The sequence below is a fragment of the Zootermopsis nevadensis genome, unplaced genomic scaffold (assembly GCF_977971745.1).
Source record: "Zootermopsis nevadensis isolate Lab colony 2312 unplaced genomic scaffold, Znev_1.0 Znev_ptg000001l, whole genome shotgun sequence".
NCBI lineage: Eukaryota > Metazoa > Arthropoda > Insecta > Blattodea > Termopsidae > Zootermopsis > Zootermopsis nevadensis.
The window spans coordinates 15,279,446-15,303,068 of record NW_028259133.1 but is presented as its reverse complement, the minus strand read 5'-3'; the positions used below and the strand labels follow the sequence as shown (position 1 = coordinate 15,303,068).

Sequence of the window (23,623 nt, the reverse complement as noted above, 5' to 3'; positions counted from 1 at the left end):
TACGTTCGTTTCTCCACAACGAGATATTCGAACATATTAGAGCAGTGACCTTGGCGGCCATGGAATTTGACCGTCATGGCCCGTTCATTGTCAGGGTAATTTTCACCAGGGATTTTGATTACTCGATTAACTTCAACATGCAAATCACGCTAAGACACCTCTCTCAGCCCCTCCCAGAAAAAAATTACATGGAGACATGTTTCACACGTTCGTAGTTTAAACAAAAATAATTCCCGTTTTACAATTTATTAAGTAATTTGTAACAACTTTGTAATAGCTTATTGTTCCTTGTAAGTTGTCATATGACAATCAGCGCGTTTAAAACAAGCAAGCAAAGTAAATTGTTCATGTCTTACAAATCATTTAATGTAAATTCCATGCAGCTGCAAGACAAACAAACTAGTGACACGGTTATAAAGCTCTTCAGGAATAGGATATATTATTTTTACTCGTTTTGTTAATGCCTGAATGTACACAAATCTAAAACAGGAAATTTTAAAAAAAATAGTTTTATGACTCGGAGGATGGCATAAACGTGTTTAAACTTGTTGTACTTATTTTTTAACTTTTGTGCATTCTTTTTGCATAAATGGAAGCTAACAAATGTTAATGTAAAGCGACATAGGTTGCAATGTCTTCTCTAAAAAGCTAATGAACAGAATGCATCTTCTTTCAGTTGTACACTTTCTGGTTAAACTTTTAATACCCAAAACATCAAATACTTATTAATAAATTTTAATGCAGAAATTGTAATTTACACTTATTTCTTTTCGTCTTATTTGCCTTGTGCTACATTTTCATGACTAAAGCACAGCTAATATACCTACTTGTTAAAACAAATTATTATTATTACCACTATCGAATGCCGTTAAACATAGCCTATACGATTCACAAATTTCTACAAGACACAGTGCAATATTCCAGAAGACAGTCATCTTTTAACGTGTAGCCAGGATGCAAACAAAACTATTTTTAAACTTATGAATATGTCCCAAGGAAAAAAGGGGGAAGGACTAAATGGAATTATTGTGGAAGAGACGTAGAAGGTAACTAGGTTTAACTGACATATTACGCACAAAATGGTCCACTCATTCTTTCCTCGTTGACGAATTTCTAGCGCAAACAAAATGTCACATGAGGTAAATTATTAAAATTGTTGCAATTGAGGTCAATGTCGACCCATCTTTGGAGTGAGAGTTGAGCTTTCACTTCAGGACTGCATTGTTACCGCGTCTAGAACGGTCCCGCTACAGCTGTTTGTTACGCAACAATGGCAGGAAAATTGTCACTACTTATTGCTAAACTTCTGTCACTTAACGACACGGCAACACGGAACTCACTTGTCAGTGCAGGATGGGCAGTTTCTCCATTTCCGCACAAACAAGAGCAACGCCAGTCTAGGAATTTGCCACGAAAGAAAATCAGGAACAGTTACATTCAAATAGAAACTTTCGTATTGTACTCAACCCAAACTTCGCCCCCATACTGAGAGCCAACTTTTAGGTGCCGGGCAACTACGAGGAGCTTTCAATTTGTATACAATGTAGGCCTACTATCCTGAGTTGTTTGAGAGGGAGGGATTTAAAAATCCTTTGAGGTAAAAATAAACCTAAAGTCTTCTAACAAGGTGGGTGAAGGCTAGCGGCCTACCGAACAAAGTACATATTACCCAACCTGTTTTTTCTCATGTACAATTTTAACGTTATGAATTGAATGGGACATACTATCGATGGTAGAATAGCTGGAGTAATGGAGTAGAAGGAAACAGTCTTGGCACTCTCACTGAATATGCCTAAGGAAAACCACTGCATGCTCAGGATATCCGGTCTCCGAGCCGAGACTCGAACACGGGACTTCCCCAAGATGAAACAGAAGTGTTAACGTATGCAGCGCGACGGTCCATAGAAGCTGATCATAAATGGTGAATAAGTAAATTATTTGAGAAGAGGCAGTCGCCGTACCTTTCAGTGTAGAATTCCGAAATTCGCCTGGAGATACTGAAGAAAATCACGAAAACTTCAATCAATAGCCCGGCTGAAATTCGAACTGAATACCTCCTGAATACGCATCTACAGCACTGTCATATACTGATCACTTCCCCAGTAAACCCAACCAGATTTTTATTGCTAGTGAGCTTGTTCCAGTGTCCTACTACCTGCCACCTAGCGATTAAGTTCCTCTGCTATGAAGTGGCCGAAAAGAATAAAGGCGTATGGCACGCAGAGAGAGAGGTGCAAATTACGACTCTGCCCTTGCAAATACTTACTTATCGCACGTTTCAGCAGTACGTTCTTGCTGTTTCGCAACGTCGTGGACTGGCACGGTCTGCTTCTCGCTCAAGTAATTGAGTATTTTATGTGCAAGGTCTAGCCTGCCTGTGTAGAACGTGGCAAACTACCGAAATGCTCCGTACTGAACCTAGCGTATTGCCCTTTGTTTAGCCTCCGGTGATGGTAACAGGATTGCACAAAGAAACACGTGACTATTAACTCACGAAAACATGCACTTGCAGTTCTAATCAACGCAAACTTGGTCACTGATTATATTGATCTGAATCATAAACGATTTCTTTCTACGTGCGACTAACATAAAAGAAACTAGTCAACTTACATAAATACAGCAGCAAGTCCAATTCTTCTGACTTTCACCCTTCAGTATTCAGGTCTCCAACGTCAGACGATTTGCATGTCATCCCGTCATCCTGCGCATGAACAGAGGTACAAAATGAGAAGCGACCGATTTATCCAAGGAAAGGGTGGTTTAGCAAATTTATGAAGCATCTGACCTGAATGTTTAACCACTTCCTGGTACGAAGGTCATAAATGTCTCTACGGGAAGATGAATTCGTCTTTTCACTATAAAAAGATATTTTTTGGCGCTGTGGTTTAAATTTTGTAGTAACTTTCATTCCAAAGCCTTAAATGAGGCAGTGGGACATCACTGATTAATATTTCCGTAAAAGGTGTAAATTAGTGACGTCATGTTATAAATAAAAGAACAAAATTACATAAAAATTAACACAAGCGTTTTTGTGTTGTGTACGTTTTTGAAAGTTTCGTCCAGTTTTTCATATAAACGTTTATCTCTCTTTATTTCGGAAGTAGTCTATACATGTCATTGCACGTAACAGCTGGACACTCTACAATGACGGATTCTTAAAGGGATATTTTTCAGGATCTACATTAAATCCTGTTGAGCAAGTAAGCTTCATCTCTCTGTTAACAAAATGCCAGCACCGAATGTTTAGTTATTATCAGCACGCTCTGTCAGTGTTCCTGGAAGGACAACATAATATTTTCTGTAATACTTAAAACAATTCAGACACTGTGGCTAGAATTATCCGAATATGGAACAACGGTTTCGAAAAAAACAGTTGTTTTGTAGAATTAGAAAAGAGGAACAAAGCTTTACCTACTGTGTCCAGCACTGCAGTTCCTATTGAACTACCACCAGAGCGGTAACAACGACCTGGAGTATGGGAACAACGTAGCAGGAAGCATCAACCGACCGCACATCTACTACAGCTACCCCCCAAGCAACCATTTCAACAACCACCACGTGTACAACCGACCCACCACAACTCCGCCCGATCTCAATAACCACCACGTGTACAACCGCCCAACTCCACTCCCACAAGACCACAACCACCACGTGTACAACCGCCCCACTGTTCCTCCGCCCGATCTCAACAACCACCACGTGTACAACCGCCCAACTCCAATCCCACCAGATCACAACCACCACGTGTACAACCGCCCGAATCAGCCTCCACAGAGCAACCCAGACATCGTCTATGTGAGGCCAGGCTACGTGGGGCCAATAAAGCCAGAATTCGATCACCCGCACGTCGGAGGGGCGACACCTGTCAACAGACCGCCCATAGAGTCGCAGTCACCCGACGTCTTACAGCGGCCCACAGTTCGCCCAATTCTGCCGCCCAGCCATGTGTCTCCCCCGGGCAGCAACAGGGGTACGATTCTGTGATATTGCACTGAGCACCACACCAACTGACAGACAGACGCTCTGACAATACTGCGACATTTGGACCAACACTTTTGGAAGGATCACTCACAGTCAGCTTACAGCTGTTAAGACAAGGGGGATATGCTATTATTTTATCACAGTGCCCCAGAAGATCTTTAACATGAAAGATTATTGCAAAGTTTATTAATTAACTATATAATGTAATGATTACAATTTTTATTCATATTCAGGAGGCATGCACTTTGGATCTTGTCAGGTACTATCTATACCAAGGTTTCTATAGTTTTCCTAAGTCACTCCAATCTAATATTTAGTACCTAAAATAATGTCAGATTCAGATGTAGCACAAGCTCAGCACTGTTTAAAATAGCTCAATAAACAGATATCAAATACAGACTACATAGGAGTTACATACGTCACACTTCAAGACTGAATGCTGGTAAATGGAAAATGGTCACTTAGAAGACCAAGGATCAAACGGAAAAAAACTTTAAGATGGATCATAGATGACTGGGATGGAAATGGAACTAGCTCAAAACTATTCTGAATGGCAGGCACGGCTCCGGTAACATGAAATCTTGACGTATTATTGTTAGAAAGTAAGTTAGATACCATCCTGAACGTGTATTAAGATACAAATCAAGGAGCATACTGTCATTCAAAAGTTTAAGATTCAGGATATATAGCACACCTTCTTGGGAAAATACATATACCAGAAATAGAAATGTTGTCAATTCTCTAATTTCACAAAACTATCTTAGGCATAATAAAACAGACACTGCACTAAGTTATCGTCATGGTCATGTGTGAGCAGTCATCTAAGACAGGTTTAATATGCATTGTAGTATTCATCAGACACATGGCTGAAAAGAATGCGTACCTTCCAGTGTGGATGCCAAGACAGATTCCACTGTGTTATAAAAGAGATTAAACCTTTCCACACTGTTTTTTCTAAACACTTTTGTTGTATTTCAATAGCACATATAACTTCTGCTGTTGGTGGTAGCCTTCAGCTGTTTTGAGACAGCTGATGACGTTTCTTCATCTGATAGTCTCAAAAATCAAACAAACTCAGACCATGTACACCATGCCTTCATAGCTAGCTGGCTTTATTCAGTTCCGAGAGTAACTAACTTTATTTATGCATCAAGTAACATACATCCAGTTTTGTGTGGGCGTGAACTTTGCCTTCCACCCCGTGGGAAGAATACAGATTCAGGATGTTTAAGAAGAGCGGGGCAGGAAGCATTCATGGAATAAATTAAAAATGCATACACAATTACTAGTTAGACACCCTGAAAGGAATAGAACACTTGGTAAACCAACATGTATACGAGAGGATAATATTAAAAAGACTTTCTGAGTAATAAGGAGTGACAATATGGACTGAATTTATCTGGTTCAGGTTAGTGACACAAGGTGGGCTGTTAGTGGAAAGGAACTTTTGGGTTCCATAAAAGTTGGTGAATGTTTGTACCAACATGGCTGCAGTTTGACCGCTTGCTACATGCAGTTTTTTAAGCGTGGAATGTACATAGAAATGGATACATATTTCATGTTTTCTCTAATGGCACTGCACAAGCACTTTGCATTCCTTTGCTTCAATTGCAATGAACAGATTACTTCATGGACTAACATAAAGCCAGCAGCTGAATCAATCTTGTAGTTTTTGTGATAGCAGCAGATAAGGCATTTTAAATCTTAATTATATTATACAGATCAAAGCAAACAATGCTGAATACCAGGACCAGAGCCAGAAACTGTTTATAATTGAGTCAAAACTTTGCAGATATTAAAGAATATTTTGGATTCCATAAATGGCAAGAAATCGATCAGCTCGGCAATTATCAGGCTCTTAGAAAAGGCTTTGTTCCATGGAGTTACTTATTATTTTCATAGCTAATTATCTATATTTCACTGCTTTGTAGCACAATTGCTTTACAATAATGTGTGCTTGAACTCCGAGAACCTTACAACTGGCAAAATTTTTACTGCTGTTAATTGTATGTGTGACAAATGGTCTGGCAACTCCCACCCACAGTCTGTCTCCTGTTAAGTCGGTAACAAATGGTGACACAGAAAAATGGAAAGCCACTCGGTAATCACTACATTTTCAAAATCTTTTTCTTTGTATGTTAGTTCAAAAACACACATTTTTAAATCCAAATACAGGGAATAATAACAATAGAGAGTTTAGATTCACAAGGCATGTAGCAGAATCCACTGTTCTCATGACCTCATCTGCTTTGACTTAAAAATCATCCACAATTACAAAGCATTCAATGACTTTGCTTACAATTCCCTTTGATCAGAACTCCAAGTTAAAATATTAGCTGGGAGAATAATCAACTTTCATATTCTTTATTAGATGAATTCATTCACAGAATCCCTTAGAGTGCAGTTTTTTATCATTGACATAAAGCATGAAATTATAAATGAAATGATGGTTATGATTGGTTTGATGGGAATAAAATCCAGTAGCATTTAACCCCTTGCCAGGCCTCATGCAGCAACATTCAAATGTTCCCGGCAGATAATCACATTCTGAAATGTAGTGTAGGAAAGAGCATTTCAATTAACTGGTACAGTAGCATCAGATTTCGGTGGCAAGGGGTTAAGGTACATTCTTGACATTCATCTGGAGAGACTGAAGAAAATCATAGAAAATGTCGGTAAGGATATTTTTTCTAGATGACATGAAAAATGAACCTCATGAACAATGAAACAAAAGTTCCAATTACTTAACCACAATGTTTGTTTCTCCTACATACAGTTCTTTACACATTTGTATTTCACTTAACTGTATCAAACACAAATGCTTTATTTCATGAAGTGCCTGTTAGCTACCTGTTTACTGAAATTGATACTGGCTGAAACATAACACACCTTCTGTTTCACGACAACAAACTTTCATTTTGCTGTTTAGTACCGATGACAAACCACTGTGTATGATTTTATGTTATGAACTGAGAAACTGACCAGTGTTAGCACAAAAATTAATTCAAGATGTGTTATTTGCTTTTAATTTTATAGAATCGTTTATTGAAATTCTTTCAGTAATAATTCACACAAATTGTGAGTGACTTGTGGCATGTTTGTGGTATTCACTTTTTAAAATATTAAATTCAAATTAATGACAAAGTTATTTGTGGGGTCAAACATTCGTCACATTACAAAGAATTCAAAGTATCAGTAAAAGCAATATTGTTTTATGTTAGACGTATTCTGTCTCATGCATGTCACAGATTTATAATACTGATGCAATCAAGAAATCTTTTCACAATGGACAGATTTTACTGGATGTCCTTTGTTGATCCTGTACGTGCAGAGACACTTTAATACTGAATTATTTACTGTGACAAAAATCTGACTCTGACTTAGTCAAAGACCAAATGAATGCACTAAAATACACAGTAGAAATGTTCAGAATGTGTGAATATAAGATGCACTTTGTACATATTCTTCTGTACTAGTTAGTTACCATCACGTTGGCACACTTTCATGACACTGTACCAAAACACAGCTTGCACTATCTGCAACTGACATGGAAATTGGAGGGAATGTGACAACAATGAGGATGATGCATGATAATAGTGAAACTGACAGTGCATTTGTTAAACTTGTTGCTTCACAATGCACGTAAACATACGGCTGCACAAACAGGGGATTGGATGTGAAGGTGATCTCTTACAACTTGAAGAGTGAAAGAAACAGCATATGGATGGGAAGATAATTTAATATAAAAAAAATATGCATCAAATGAAAATATTGTGAGTTTTGCCAATCAGTGAATAATTAAACATTGAAATTGTTACAATCTACTTTTGAGCTGAGAGGAAAAAATGGAGTGGTATTTAAAATTATTTTAGCATGAACTTTTTACCAAAATATGAGAGGAAATAATATTAGGGGGTGTGCACTGTACTACTGAGTAAAGTGGCAATTTATTGTACACAATGATATGTAAGAAAAAGAAAAGGAAGGGTAATGGGTTTTTGCTTAGACATGAGAAAAACACGCTTAAAAAATATAGGGGGGGGTAATTATACATTCTTCTTAGAAAAAAACTCTGTCCCACTGCAGGATATGGTTCCTTTTAAAATTTAACATTAATGCAAAGTATCATATCTTGATTCAGGTTTTCCAGTAAACCTAATCCAACATTAATTCTGTATAAATAAGACCTAAATCCATTTTCTATCCTTATTTTCCAGTTTCACGCGACTTACTATTTACATTTAAATTTATAATCACAAACTGCTCCTTGTGTTAAAACATGAGTCAATTTTAATATCTACAATTCATCATTAACCACCAAATCTCCAGGCTTTTCTCAGTGAAAGTTTTTCTTCTCACTGAGAAAGTTCATTAACAGACACAATATCCAGTACTTTCTTCAGTTTGCAAGGTGTATGGACATTAAATATTGTTTTGAATTTTGGTACCTTAGCAGATTGTCTTCTTTGTAAATACATAAACTCTTATAATCACAGTAACAGTTCTCTGAAGAGATGAGATAACATGTGTTGTGTTAACAATATTATGTCAAAGAGAAGCAGTGTGTGAGGATGAGACATGGATGGAACTGACTTTGAATACATCAAATAGCAGGAATTAAGTGCTGAACATTTTGGTTCATTCCCCTTATTCATACATCTCCCAAGTTCTCTCTTCTCTTGAGATTCACCAACTAAATTTTTGTGTTTTTGAGAAAATTCCTGTCTGCATCATCAGATAATGTTATTCCCTGTGGAAACGCAAACACAGGACACAAATGATATCCAAAATATTGGACTTCTCTTTTACATTGACTCAGCTGATCTTTTGAGAAGATTTTATCACTTTTAGTTGCCATGAAAGCTTCAAATATTATATAATTTAAACACTCTGTATATATTACAGTTCAATATATTCAGCATAAAAAGTGACATTTAATTCCAATACATTCTGTTTTATTAGACAGAGACTTGAGTTCTTCACTTGAAAATCCCACGCCCTTTATCTGCACCATGCTGGTGAAAAATATTATTCAACTGAATTTATAGTTGGAGCTACTTTTTAATTGAAAATTACACTGTTTCAGCTTGTGGAGAGATGTATACACGAAGTAACCGCATAGTGGGTGGTCACAATTCTAACTTTGGTAGCCATCCATGGCAAGTAGCACTCATCAAGACTGGTTTCTTGTCCAAGAAACTATCCTGTGGGGGTGCATTGCTCAACAACAGGTGGATTGTGACAGCTGCTCATTGTGTTGCCACGTAAGTAATGAAAGCATTCTATTCAAAATGTCCTGTTGGCTAAATGTCCCACATTTCAAATATTTCTGAACATTTACTTTAAATGTAGTCTGGTATCTTATAAACCACAGAATTAAATAAAAACCAGCAAACAGAATCTGAGCTTTATTTATAAAATTCAAAAATAATATTTTTCACTGATGTGCACATTAGTTCTTACATAATGTGACTGTTTTTGTAAATCTTATCAAGCTCCAATTCCTTCATAATAATTTAGCACCTAAAAACTTAATTTCTTCATGATCAACTATTCCTTCTTTTACTGAGATTTGAGGCTCTCATGGTGGCAAGTATGAAGTTGGCTGTCTTCTGGGTTGTTGCACCATGCAATCCGGTAGGAATTTTACCAGTGTTTTAAAGGTGCTTTCTGCCTCGTTTATCAGGGTGATCACCCTGATGATGGAGGCAGCAAGAACTTGTGAAATGACAGTAAAATTCTATCAGACTACATGTTGCAACAACACAAAAGACAGCCATCTTCCTTCCTTCTTTTAAGATTATCTTTTGGAAATCTTCACCAAGTCCCACTTTGCTCTTGTGCTATGTTAGGTTTACATGGGTTAAGTGTAAGTGAGAATACTGTGGTCTTTGCAGCACCACAAACGGCAACCTGAGAGTGCGTCTTGGAGAGTGGGATGTGAGAGACCAGACAGAGAGACTCCACCATGAGGAGTATGGTGTGGAGCGTAAAGAGGTTAGTCTTATTTAAATGATTAAAACAGTTCAGAATGATGCACTAATTAAAAATCAAAGTAAATCTGTCCCACTATATGCCATGTAGGCACTTGGGGGGGGGGGGGGGGTGTGTGTGTGGATAGCTTCTACTCATTCTTGACCTCAGCACTAGATGGGGATGAGTGGTCAGCATCATGCTCTGGCCGCACTTTACCCCCCCAGGAAATGACCCTGGTACCCAATGGATAGGAGGCTTGGTGGTCTCCAGAACCGGTCTGGACACAGAGGCAAGAGGAAAAATCCTCTGCCCCATCGGGGATCGAATCCTGGTCATCCAGTTTGTATAGCCAGTCACTATACTGTATGAGCTACGCTGGCTCGATGCACTAGTTAACCAATCAAATTTATGTTTGTTTTTTGACACTTCCTTTGATACAGGTACACCCACAATATAGTCCAACAGACTTCCGCAATGATGTGGCTCTTGTGAAACTGGACAAGGCAGTGATGTTCAAACAGCACATCATCCCTGTGTGCTTGCCTGACACCAATGTGAAACTTGTGGGCAAGACAGCCACTGTTGCAGGCTGGGGCAGAACTCGTCATGGTTAGTACATAGATTGTTTTGACCTCTAATACACTTACTTATTTGATTACTTGTTTTTATGGAACAAAAATAGTTTATTAATCAAGTTATAATGTTTATAGAAAAAATTAAACTTCATTAATGCATCGAGAAATACAAGACCATTATGCATTCTTTACATGAATTGGACATATATAAAGGAAATATATCTGCCTGCTTCATCTTCAGAAATCTATTGACCTGATTTTGATGGAAGTTGGTGTTGGGGTCCACACTAACAATTTTAAATTATCAAGGTCAGTGAGGTATGAAATATAGCAAACAACATGAAAAACATACTCAAACTCCAGGGGCAAAGGAGCAGATGCCTTTCCCTTCCTAAATTCTAGTTAAAGGAGGCAAGAGGTGTCTCTTGCATCTCAAAATATCGTGAGAAGGTGATACAGAATTGGAGTTAATTAAATCTATGTGTATACATTAAAAACAAAAGGCTACATCTTCACTTACTAGCATCAGAATTTGAAATTCTTTGTTCCAGGAAAAACAGCAGACACAGGCCACTCATACCATCATTACTCAGTGGTGTGTTGCTATAGCTTATTAGTTCCCTGCAACAAGAAATTAAATATAAACAACAAATTCCTCAACTGGCACTGCAACTGATTACTGTTTAAGTTATAACATCTTATGTTAACTGTGATTATTTCCTTATCCCCAGATTTTGATATTTGAGGTTTTCATGGTGGGTAAATCCAGACCACAGACCACATCCACAGAAAATGTCTTTCAGATCTGTAATGTTCTGAAGAATTGAAAACTACTGAGCACTACTGCCTCAATAACAAAAATACACACTTGCTTCATGAAGAATCAGTCCAGACAGATGGGACTACTGGGGCTGCTAAATACCATAAATAATAATAAAAGAAATATATATAGAGTGAGAAATATAGGACATATAGGACATATAGGGTGTACCAGCAAGATTTGGAGTGTGCAGTAAATGGCACATCATATAATAGAGATTTGATGATAACTAAACAGTTGAAATATCACTGGTTCAAAATATTAAATGTAGTTGTATTGATGAAAATATAGATATAATCAAATTTGAACTCCATTTACTTCCTCATTTGCTATACAGTACATTATACTCAAGTCCATTTTTGCTAAATAAATGATGGGACACTAGTTGTTCTTAGCACACACACTTCCTGCCAACAATGATCCCAAAGTTGTGGTGGAGTAACCAACAATGGAGTAGATTTCATCACATTCTTCTCTTTATCTCAATAATGTCTCAATATTTCAGGCATTACCACCTACAGCAATAGAAAGAATACTGTCTGATGACCTAGGGGCTCTTCTTTGGAAGGGTCACAAATGGAAGTTTCATGAAAAGCAGCTGACTTTTACATGCTTTCAGGGGTGTCAACTGTACCAACTGTACTGCAGGAAGTGGATGTTGAAGTAATATCCAATGACCGATGTCAACGTTGGTTTCGAGCTGCTGGACGGCGGGAAACCATACATGATGTGTTCCTGTGTGCAGGATTCAAGGAAGGTGGCAGGGACAGCTGTCAGGTGAATATTTCTTTCCTATTTTATTTTTATTCATCATATTCTGCGTTTGTTTTCTGGGGTACATTTCTTTACTGTATTACCACTTTCAGGGTGACTCTGGAGGCCCACTGACAACAACAATGGATGGTCATAAGGTTCTAATTGGACTGGTGTCATGGGGAATTGGCTGTGGAAGAGAACATCTTCCAGGGGTTTATACAAACATACAGAAATTTGTACCATGGATAGACAAAGTCATGGTGTAACACATAAAATTATTAAAACAGTTCTGAAAATAAAGCAGGGAGCAGAAAGTGAATATCTGTGTACCTTTGGTGAAGTGAACTTTATCTATACTGAGACCAAAGTGTGTGTTGTAGAACCAACAGGCAAGTGCCATTTGGACAGAACATAATGATGTGTCTTCCAAATCTTTCCTCCAGTCTACCTCATGTCACTGAGCCCATGTTCTAACAGTAAGTCCCTGTAGAACATGGTTTTGTGAAATATCCTGCTTTAGGACATTCCCACATGAGAATTTGTGAATTCTCTAAATGTCTGTGACAATGGCTGATTCACAATGCCAAAATGTTAGAAACTGTCCATTGTCTAAGGTATACTTAATACACATAACTCTCAGTTTCAAGCAACTGGTTGTCATTATTCTAACATACATTTGTTATTGTTTTTATTTTCAATATTTGTGGCAAAGATAACTTATAGCTGTTAGTTAGCATATAAGTTTAGTATTCAAAATGCTACAGGTTGATCCTAACCACTCCTTTAATACTATAAACACAAACAATAACAAATATGTGTGACATGGAAACCAATCACCTAAAGACAGGCATAAACTCAGTTTTCAAAAGTTGTGTATTTTAAATCTACCTCAAACAACTGAAGTCTAGCATAATTGCAGTGTAAAGAGAATATTCACTATTCACCTTTAAACTCTCCTTTGGTTGACTGAACCAGTTACAAATTACAGAAATGAAAACCACTCCACAAGAGTGAGATTTCAGGTTCTTATGATGGCAAGTATGAAGATTTCTGTCTTCTGGGTTTTTGCACAATATAGTCTGGTAGAAGTTTACCAATGTTTCAGAGGTGCTTGCTGCCTCCATCATCAGGGCAATGAAATAGTGCAACTACCCAGAAGACAACCATCTTCACACCATGAGAATCTGAGATGTATGTAGGATACAGACATCATAACTGTGGACCTGTGATACTTGTAAACACAACATACCATTGTTTCGATGTCAAGTTTTCAACACAGGCTATACCAGTCTATGGTCTCTCTCTGTCTCTCTCCCCCCCCCCCCCCCTTGTGTGTGCATGCACACATTTATATAAATATGTACTCTTTCACAGACTGACTGCATCCTGTGATGAAGTCTTTGAATCTATTAATATAATCAGTATTACTTTGGCACTTATCCTATTTGGAATTTTGCAACCATGTTTCTTTTTCAATGGCAAGACAAGTAATTATTGTACCATTTTCATGTCAAACTGACACTCCACTCAACAGATCATGTTGAATAATATAGTCTACTTGTATTCATCCTCAGCATAGGTTTCTTTTAAACTAACCTTGTACTTTCCATATGGAGTACAGTTCAGATTAAGGGAAATACAACAGTTCAAATATGAATAATTCTTGCAACTAAACATCTGCTGTTTTGATCCTCCAAATAGATGGGTCATTAAAAAACCTGTCACTTTTCACTTCAGCAACAATCAATAATGATTTAGATTAGCATATTATGTATCAGTTACAGAGATTATTTATAGAAAACAGTTATGATGACTGAATAACAGTAGTATTTTCCCTCATTGCAATTATTCTACATCTGTTGTGATATCTTGTATCCTGGCTTGTATCACACAGAAAAAGGGACTCCCAAGTTTCAATGCTTAACATATTAAAATTTTTCTATCAATCAGATATATTTCTGTCCTGAAGAATGTCCTGATGAACTGTGATATGGTCTTACTGGACATGTGGTCCATAACATTCCATCACTCGTAAACAAGCATTCTGATCCATCCATGAAGATGGTAATTATAAAGACTGATGAGGCCCATTAAGTAGTCCCTACATATTTTGTGACACCCACACATCATCATTAGATACACAAGAGTAAAACAGTTAATATATTTATGACCGATGATACAACCTTGTAATCTACTTGTAATACGCAGGACTTGGAAATTCAGATTATTTGCTGAAGCTCATGTCCTCTTACACAAACAAGAAACTGGGATATAATTGGTTAGCAGCTCAGTGTTGTATGTAACACTCACATTTGGAATGTAATATTCTGCATTATGATTAAGGTAACAGGTTCCTCTGAAACAAAATTCTGATAACCACGTACATGACTACATGGTGTCATGACCCAGAAGATCACATTCCAAGTACTGCCATGAAAACCTCAAATCTCATAGTCACTTATAGTGGGTAGCATAAAGGCATGCCTTCTTCATCTGTAGCATTTTAATTCTTTTTCACAATTTAATCAAAAACTGTACTGTATCCTATTAGCTGATAGGGAAGTCATATGGATTTCCATCGCTATTCCACTCAACTTGATTTCAAAACTTAAATTTGTATCTTTTGTGTATTGTTTATATTCTAGAATTTTATTAAGAGACCGAGAATATTACTAGCATGAGAAGTGTGAAGCAAATATCATATGTTTCACATTAGTCAAAAAGTTACAAAAGTGAATCAATATCATTAGCTTAGAGAAATAAATCTTAACAAACAATAAATTATTTTTACCCTTTTACTGACAGTATAAAGACTTTATATAAGCAAATGATTTTCAAATTTGGATATATAAGATGAAATATTTTATTCACTACAGTTTTTATGATAAGAAACCGAAATGTTTATTGTTAATCCCAATTTATGAAAGGTAGTACTTTGACTTGACTTCTTTGGAACTCTTGATTATAATGGGAACAATGTGCAAGGTGCAGATTAGCAGTCTGTTCAAAGCCTATATTGTGCAATTTTGTAATAATATAATTGATGTCGGGTCTATGAGATTTAATACAAAATGATGTTTAAAACTTTTTCTGAAACATTTCTGATTATCATGTGTAATAATAAAAGTTTTGCCAATTAATTTGAAACTCCTGAGTAATAAGAGTTTTTCTTAGACAACAAGATCCAGAAATGTGTCCATTAAATGAACTACATTCAGACACTGTTCCCAATATCAAATTTCGCAATAATATATTGTAGGAGAATAGACATTTGTAGAAACACATAAGAGAATCAAAAGGAGTGTTTTCTTCATTGCCCGCTTATCAGTTTTAAATCAGGAATCTTAAGTATTTCATTTCATTCTGCAAGGAAGATTAATTTACATATAGATTTATCAAACTCTGCTAATGTGATAAGACAAGATACAACAAAACAGCTTCAAGTCTGCATGACTAATAAAAAGTGCATTACTATTAAATATAATAGATTATGTTGAGAACAATTTTTGTGCTTATGAGAAAGTTGTAAAGAAGAAGAATTTCTCTGAGTATTTTACAAGAAATATCAACATATACTATCTGTACTATGAAAGAAGACATGACATTTACTACCCCTTTGAAATACACATAATACTTCACAGATGTTTCATTACACAACACTCACAGAAATGTAGTATTTCACTATGACAGGCATTTTATATGGGCAGAAAGAGTACTGACAGGGAAACTGGCAAGCCAGGGTTCTCCAACTTCTGATTACACAAGGATAATAACACAACTTAGAACTCTCAGACCACAATACTAAGATTATGCTACAGTGCATTTAGATTAAATGTATTCATATTTAAATAACAAGACAGAATGCATGAATGACAAAAGTCAAAGTAGCATATACATTGAATTGTATCAGAATTACCATGACAAACTTAGTGTTATGATCACAAAGGCAATAGTAATGCAACACTTTTTGTGAAAATTTTAATTAAAATAATAATGCTATTTTACATGTGGCAAACCCAGAAATCAGACAAAAATGAATATAAACATTAAAATGAATATAAACATGAAATGGAAGGCATAAGAAATATTCCAGGTTACTTACTTTCAGGTGTACATTTGTTGACACATGATCAAAAACGACTGAAACTACAGTTTTAAAAAGCACACAGGCAGAGACTTATGTAGATTGCAAACCCCACCACCATATTTTGGCCATGGGGCCTTGGCCTTGTTACACCTGTTCATCTTTTAAGTCCAAAGTGTAGATTACTTGTTAAGTTACTGTTAGGTTTGTAACTCATCTTATCATCACACATAGTTTTCAAAAAATAAAGCTGAATATCATGATAATTGAATCTGTTTGCTTCCTTCCACTTTCCCACAATATAGGTGCCAGAATCTACCATGTACTTCAAATATTCAACGAGGACATTTAGAAATGTCCTGTTCATTTATGTGCCCAACTTTACACATCACAAATAAAATAATTTCTCTGCGGGAATTTGTTCCAACCACTACTAACATACACGGAAACGTTTCTGTCTTTCGCGCCACTTCATACATACAGATGTGCAACACAAATGACACTGATCAGCCCAGTGCTAGTTATGGAAACTGAACGACATCTATCAGTCGAAGATTAGCAATACAACGACGGCGGTGCTCGTAGCAGTAACTCAGTCAGTAACAAGGGTAACTTCTATTCCACTACCTATAACAAACAAGATAACGGCCAAACAACATTCGGTACAGATCTACCATATCGAGCATATTCGAAGCTAGTAGGGTACTTCGGACACTGTCAATTGCAGACAGACTGACCGACATTACAAAGTAATGGGAAGTTTCCAAAATGTACATAAAATGCAGAAAAGAAAGAGCAAAGGTGTTTCATGTGCGCAGTGATCGAATATCGATCATTGGAAAGCAGGTAGACGAAAATGTCTGCAAAACGAATGAATTTGATACAATAATAAAGACAAATTATTACTGAAGTCCAGAGTACACAATAAGCATCAATTTTTAGGGAAATAATAACGGATGTCTGTTGTACTTTAAGACTGAGTCAAACTCAAACTCTAGAACTCAAGAACACAAAACAGATTTGCTAACTATTACGCTGTGGCATAAATAGGTCTATCACAAACCGGCATATGTTTTAGTGCGGCAGAGAAAACCATAAGAACCCCTTCGTTCTGAACATTTATTCAACTTTTTTAGGCATTAGAAAATCCTATCCTATCCTATACTGTAGTACAGCCATATGCTTTGTATAAAAACCATGGTTATAACGAAACTTTTCATTTACGAAATATTGCCGTGTTACTTCATAATATAAGTGCTTTTATAGTACGTTAACACGCAATTTAAATAAATGATGCAAAGGATAAAGACAACTTCTGGACATACTTCTTTGTCTGTTTAGTATTAACCTTCTAAAGGGCTTTCACTGCCTTCCCCAACGCATGGTTTCGGCCTTAATGCATTTTATACCAGCCACATCACTTTATGGTACTATGATCTTCTGATCAGTAACGTATGACTATTAGAACTAGTACAAACGTTCTATCTACTTACTAAAACAGTATACAGCTTATTTTTAATTAGCCTTTCTAAGTGCCACTCTCTTGTTCTTTTCTGATTTTAAATTTATTTGGAATAGGTACTACAGATTCATATCTTTCTGTACAGTCAGTGAGTAGTATTAGCAATTAATAAAATATACTGCGTGGTTATGAGACATGCATATTCGAGTCAACCCGTCACAGAAGTTAAGATATTTAGTCTTACATTTCAATTTCCATGGAATATGTCACGAAAGGATTAATAATTCAAATACAAAAAAGCTTCGCCATTACAGAGGCCTCGTAACAGATTTACTCAATACATTTTGAATTAGAAATAAGCTTCACATGTTACGAAGTGTCACAGATACATCAGTAGTTTCAAAAACGAAATATAATTTGATATAAATGTACATCCAAATTTCAAACAAATTCTTTACGTACGATATTATTTTTAATTAATTTTGATTAAGTTCACAACAAATGTTCTAATTATAACGATTTATTACCATAATAATTTAATATTGCTATATTCATTTACATTTTAGGTCTTCATTAATCAATATGAGACATTTATATCACCATATAATTAAGTCGTAATGTTACACCTACAGATCATATACCAAAAACTCATTCTCATTAATGGTTTCATCGCGTGCTCTGACGGAGAAACAACACAAAACTGCGGACAGGTCGGACACAAATGATCGATTTGATTGTCACACATAATAAATCCCACAGTATATTAGCACTTACAGGATCATGCTGTAGCTCAGGTGGCTAAGCGCTGGTTTTTCACTTCGGAATCCCAGGTGACATCAATTAAACTTTGTTGTGCACGCAATAAATTCTAGCAGGTTTATTCTCTTAGTTTTTCGGTGTCCATATGATACAGCGTCCCACGAGGTGTACGATAGCCCTGACCAAACAGCACATGAACATGCTCTCGGTCCTAAGTTAGCGGCTTCATCTTTCAGCCGGCACCTGGCTAGTTTTGGAGTACATGTAGTTCAGTTCGTGGTTTATTAAATTTTGTAATGCCAAGATCGGTTGCATAGACTATAAAAATATGAACTAGAACAGTTCAGAGGTTCATTTCCCTGAAGATTTAAGAAAAGTACACCCTGGAATCTTGAATATTCTAAATAAAGGAGTCGGCAAGACCTACTTATAACTTAAAAACTGTATGAAAAGAACTATATTTTAATGTGCATTCATTCAGCTAGATTTCCACTACCTGTAAATGGTAACTTAAATTAACCTTTCCACCTCTCTCGTTACGTATGTACTTTGCATTACATACGGAATACATAAAATACATGCTCGTAAAATGGTCTATTCAGCTACAGGAATTCAACACACGTCACTCAATAGCATGGAACCGAAAAATTCAATGCTAACTTGTAATTGGTGTTTGGAGGTACAGTCAGAACGTTGGCATAAATACCGACGGCTACGCTGAGAAAACTCCTTATTTTTGTAACTGTCCTAACACTTCAGTTATAAATATGCTCGATGTTTTTTTGTTTTTTTGTGGCAGACAGTAGAGCGTAATTTTTATGACGCCTAGTAATATTGTCTTCTGATTTTCAGTGGCGAATCCTGGTCTAAAAGAAATATTATTAAATTCCCCCAACAATTACACTTATTTATTATTATTATTATTATTATAATCATCATCATCATCATGCCGACGTTGTGTTAAATAGTAAAACATTTTTCTTTATATTCCCCGAGTTTTGGTGATTTGGTATTCGCGACTGCTGATTTTACTTGTAGTTGCTGGGTTTAAAATAAATATTCGAATTTAGGCCTATATAGCATTATACTGTCACTGAACTGAAGGATATTCAAATAATTTATACCGTTGTATTCGAGAATCATCACGCACAATGTCCTCAGTGTCAAGCTGTCATATCTTAACGAAAAGTGGTACACAACATAGCAGACAGTTCAACACTGCAGATGATTCCACAAAAATTCTAGGTATGAAAGTAAGTGTAGATTATATCTGTTAGTTTGTTTATCAACTATTACCAATAGGTAGGGCCATACGGTATATGCCGTCGAATATCAGAAAGATGAAATGGAAAGGATTCGAAAGGATTCTTTAGGCACTACCTCGGCTTTCTCTTGGCAGAACTAGGAAAACCATGTAAACCTCCAGCAAAAATATCCAGCTCACCGGTCGTATTATGGAAAATCACTAAAACCTAATTCAGGTTAGCCGACCTATGAATCTTGAATCGAAACCGGTCACTACAGAACATAAATGGGTCGAGGGCATTCAATGTGGACTTGGTAAGTTCCTATTGAACTTGTTTACCTTTTATTAGACGGGTACAGGCAAATAAACAACATTAGATATGAGAGACACACACTGTATGATGTCCATAACATACAGATAACCTAAAACCTACAACTACAAAATGTTACGATTTCTGTTCGTAATAATCTCCTCATCTTCTCAGGTAACGTGGCTACTGCTGATACTGGCGGCATTTAGGAAAGAGGTCCTGGGTTCTCTGTACACGCACGATACAAAACATCTTGATCAACATGCGATGGACTGTGCTTTAAAGATAAGTGAGAAGTATTTTGAAACTGGTCGGACACTGGTTGTGTCCCTGCCAGCCAATAACATGTCGCAGAAAGATGAAGATACCGACAAGATAACGAACTCCGCCCAGTTAGATACACAGCCTGATACTAGCGGCGTCTTGCTAGAACGTCTGCACTTGGAAGTTAGCTGGCCGATTATTGTGTATCGTGCTTTAAGTAAAATCACGAAGCGCGACCCTCGTGACTGGGACACGAGAAACAGTGACAAGCACAGCAGTTACGTCTTGATCGCAAGACACAGGGACGAGGTGGCGAGCCAGATCCAGCAACTGGAGTCCCTCCTGGCCTGGAACTCCAGGGCAAAGTTCGTGCTTGTTGTGGAGGGACATCAAGCTAAAAACAATGATCAAATGTTAAAGAGCATTTTGAAGGAATTTTGGAAGTGGAATATCTTTAACTTGGTCGTTCTACTCCCCATTCTACTCACAATCAGTTTCACGTCTGTCGGTGTTTACACGTGGTATCCTTACAGACTGCCGTCTGGCCGATGTGGCGAATTACGTCAAGTCGTGCATCTGGACACCTGGCTGTCCACAGGCAACTCAACAGGCCGCTTCCTGAACGACTCTCCCATTTTTGAGCAAAAAATACCCTACCGTCTTAACGGGTGTCCCTTTAGAGTTTCCACGCTTAAATTTCACCCATTTATTATTTATGATAACTCCACGCTTGACGGTTCGGAAATAAGACTGATACGAAACTTGGCAGAAAAGATAAATGTCACCTTAAACCTCAGCGTTTCAATGGCACCCGAGCGAAAAGGCCAGCAGCTCTCCAACGGGACGTGGACCGGACTGAGAGGCGAAATAATGTACGGTATAACCGACATGATATTCGGACACGTACTGGCAAACCTAGACGACCATCTTTTGTTTGATGACACAATAGTTTACTCATCAGATGGATTTACATGGTTTGTTGCGAGGGCAAATCCGTATCCCCGATGGTTAAGTATGGTGCGGGTGTTCACCCCAACAGTTTGGTTTATTTTGTTAACTGTCATACCTGCTGCAGCCTTTGTTATGAATTTGCTTTCATACAGAGGAGGCGATGGACTGTGGAGTTACGTCAAAAGTTTGGTCAGCTTCTGGGCAGTTCTCCTCGGTGTGGGTACTGATATGCCAAACAGAGTCACACTGCGTGTGTTCTTCTTCTCCTGGGTGATCTACTCACTCGCCGTGAACACTGTGTTCCAGACATACGTCACCAGTTATCTCGTAGACCCAGGACTGCAACACCAGATCGACAATGCCGACGAACTTTATGAGTCCAATTCAGTGTACGCTTTCCCTGACACAATAGACAAATTTTTCACCAGTAGTTTTTTAGACAAACTGAAACCAAGATTTACATCTGACCCTGTAATATGCCTCGATTACGTATCCAGCAAAGACAACTTCGTAACTGTCGCAGGGAGAAAACTTGTGGAGTTTTTTTCCGAAGATCTAGTAAAACGCGGTTCCAAGCACGAAATATTCCCTTTCCGGGAGGATCTGTTTCAGCTGAGTACCGTGATGCTTCTCTCAAAAGGAAGTCCACTTCTAGAGTCTGTTAACATGGCTCTGACCAGCACATTTGAAGCTGGATTGGTTAACAAATGGTTTAAGGAAATCGTAATTGAAAAACGAATTAAAGCTGGGGTTAGAGAAATACCAGTTTTCATAGACGAGTATGTTCCCCTCTCACTGTCTCATCTGCAGGCTTCTTTCCTATTACTTTTCCTTGGTCTTGGTCTAAGTTTAATAACTCTGTTGTTGGAGAAGAGTCTACAGAGAAAGTAATGTACTAGTAGTACATTTTGAATCTAGCCTATGTGATGGCAAAATGCTGTGCTATGGACAAAAATCTTGTATTCATCTTGTCACACATACAGCTCTACCTTCATGTCTCCTAACATTTTATGGCTAAAGATATCATTAATAATAATAATATTATTATTATTAATAATAATAATAATAATAACAACATCCCGGGCGAACACGACATCAGGGAACTGCAGAAGACCGCCATTTTGGTATCTTCATACATCGTTCAAAAGACACTGATGTAAAATATATTGTCATCCCTCACAACATGTAACACATTAAAAACAAACTGTATTTCAGAAATAGCTGCTGCACTATGTACCTCAGGGGCAAGGTTTGTCTCAGTTACATAGAAGTAAATATCCTGTAAAACGGTGAATAGATGGAATAATAATAACACTTATTCCATTATTAAAAAACTTGACTAAGAGCCTGTTTTGTGTAAAAAAAATTATACTAGAATTTTCCTCAAAATTGATGTAGCTGACTGCCTCAGAAGATTTCATAACTCTAGAATTTTCATCCAAGTTTAGAAACTGAAGATATTTTCTGTGTAGGTTTGCAGTTGGTTCCTTTTAATCTTTTTATTTTCAAGTTTCTTAACATTTGTAGACTGGTATCATTATGATACTCTGATAGGCCGTTATTTTTTTGTTCAGTATACTTTTAAGTCTCTCAAAGCATTTATTTTGTACAACTAATATGGGAGCCAACTTTTCAAAATTGAAGGGGGTATTCAAATTTGCATTACAAATTTTCCCACATATTTCTTTTTTTGAAAAACTTTTTCTAATAATTTAAATTCCACTGGGATAACTTTTTAAATAGATTCTTCACGTGAAAATTATTTTAAACATTGGACATTGGCAGTGGCATCTTAAGAATAAGAATAAATCTAGTAAAGTGTCAAATGAAACATTTGAGAAAATGTTGGAAGAACTTTATACATTAGGCACTGGCTGTGGAAACTTATGAACTTGAACATGTCAATAACTTTATTAAATGTAAATTACTGTTATGAATAAACACAAGATAATAACTTATTTGTTATTATAATTAGGTCATGCATGTAATCCACTGTCTGCCACTGCTACCCATGTAAAACTGGCCTCTTGGAACATAAGCATATGAAACAGCGACACAGCATTCATGTTAAACACGACAGCTGTGTTAGCCCAGCTAACACTTCCAAAAATGATAAATAAAAACTTTTGTTTTTCTTTCATGGTTCAGTAGTACTCCATGCACTGGAATATAAAAGAATGGATGAAATAAAAAGCATCATTTGCCAGCTGTTACTTTTCTTACGCTTGTCACAACTGTAAGCCTCAACTAGATATTTAAATCTTGTTGGCTGAAGCTGGCTAAAGATGCTTTTTATATGATCAGTTCTGCTGTCTTTCAGTGCATGGCGTACCAGCAAACCATAAAAGTAAAACAGAATACTTACCATTTTTCAATTATCAATGTGTTAGCCAGATTAACATGGCTAACAGAGCTAACATGCATGCTCTGCCCCTGATA

At 36.9% G+C, this 23,623-nt stretch overlaps 2 protein-coding genes across 4 annotated transcripts in view; both read left to right on the top strand.

Moving 5' to 3' along the window:
• LOC110829385 (uncharacterized) overlaps window positions 1-16,458 on the top strand; it is a 29,665-nt gene extending 13,207 nt beyond the window's left edge. For 2 of the 3 annotated variants that reach the window (XM_022063049.2, XM_087343856.1), the window contains 6 exons: window positions 3,425-3,970; window positions 9,068-9,245; window positions 9,879-9,978; window positions 10,398-10,566; window positions 11,972-12,129; window positions 12,219-16,458. In XM_022063049.2, coding sequence (XP_021918741.1) covers window positions 3,425-3,970; window positions 9,068-9,245; window positions 9,879-9,978; window positions 10,398-10,566; window positions 11,972-12,129; window positions 12,219-12,374 — 1,307 coding nt within the window. In that variant the 3' untranslated portion in view covers window positions 12,375-16,458. The remainder of the gene's footprint in view (window positions 1-3,424; window positions 3,971-9,067; window positions 9,246-9,878; window positions 9,979-10,397; window positions 10,567-11,971; window positions 12,130-12,218) is intronic. The other variant, XM_087343859.1, reaches the window with a different exon arrangement.
• Window positions 16,459-20,145: 3,687 nt separating this feature from the next.
• Window positions 20,146-23,514, top strand: LOC110829378 (glutamate [NMDA] receptor subunit 1). The gene has a single exon (XM_022063039.2). The coding sequence runs from the start codon at window positions 20,237-20,239 to the stop codon at window positions 22,073-22,075; it is 1,839 nt and encodes a 612-aa protein (XP_021918731.2). The 5' UTR covers window positions 20,146-20,236; the 3' UTR covers window positions 22,076-23,514.
• The last annotated feature ends 109 nt before the right edge of the window (window positions 23,515-23,623 follow it).

Bases quoted from the DNA above. Each gene is read 5' to 3' on its own strand.
- LOC110829378 (XM_022063039.2), top strand. From the start codon at position 20,237: ATGGACTGTGCTTTAAAGATAAGTGAGAAGTATTTTGAAACTGGTCGG.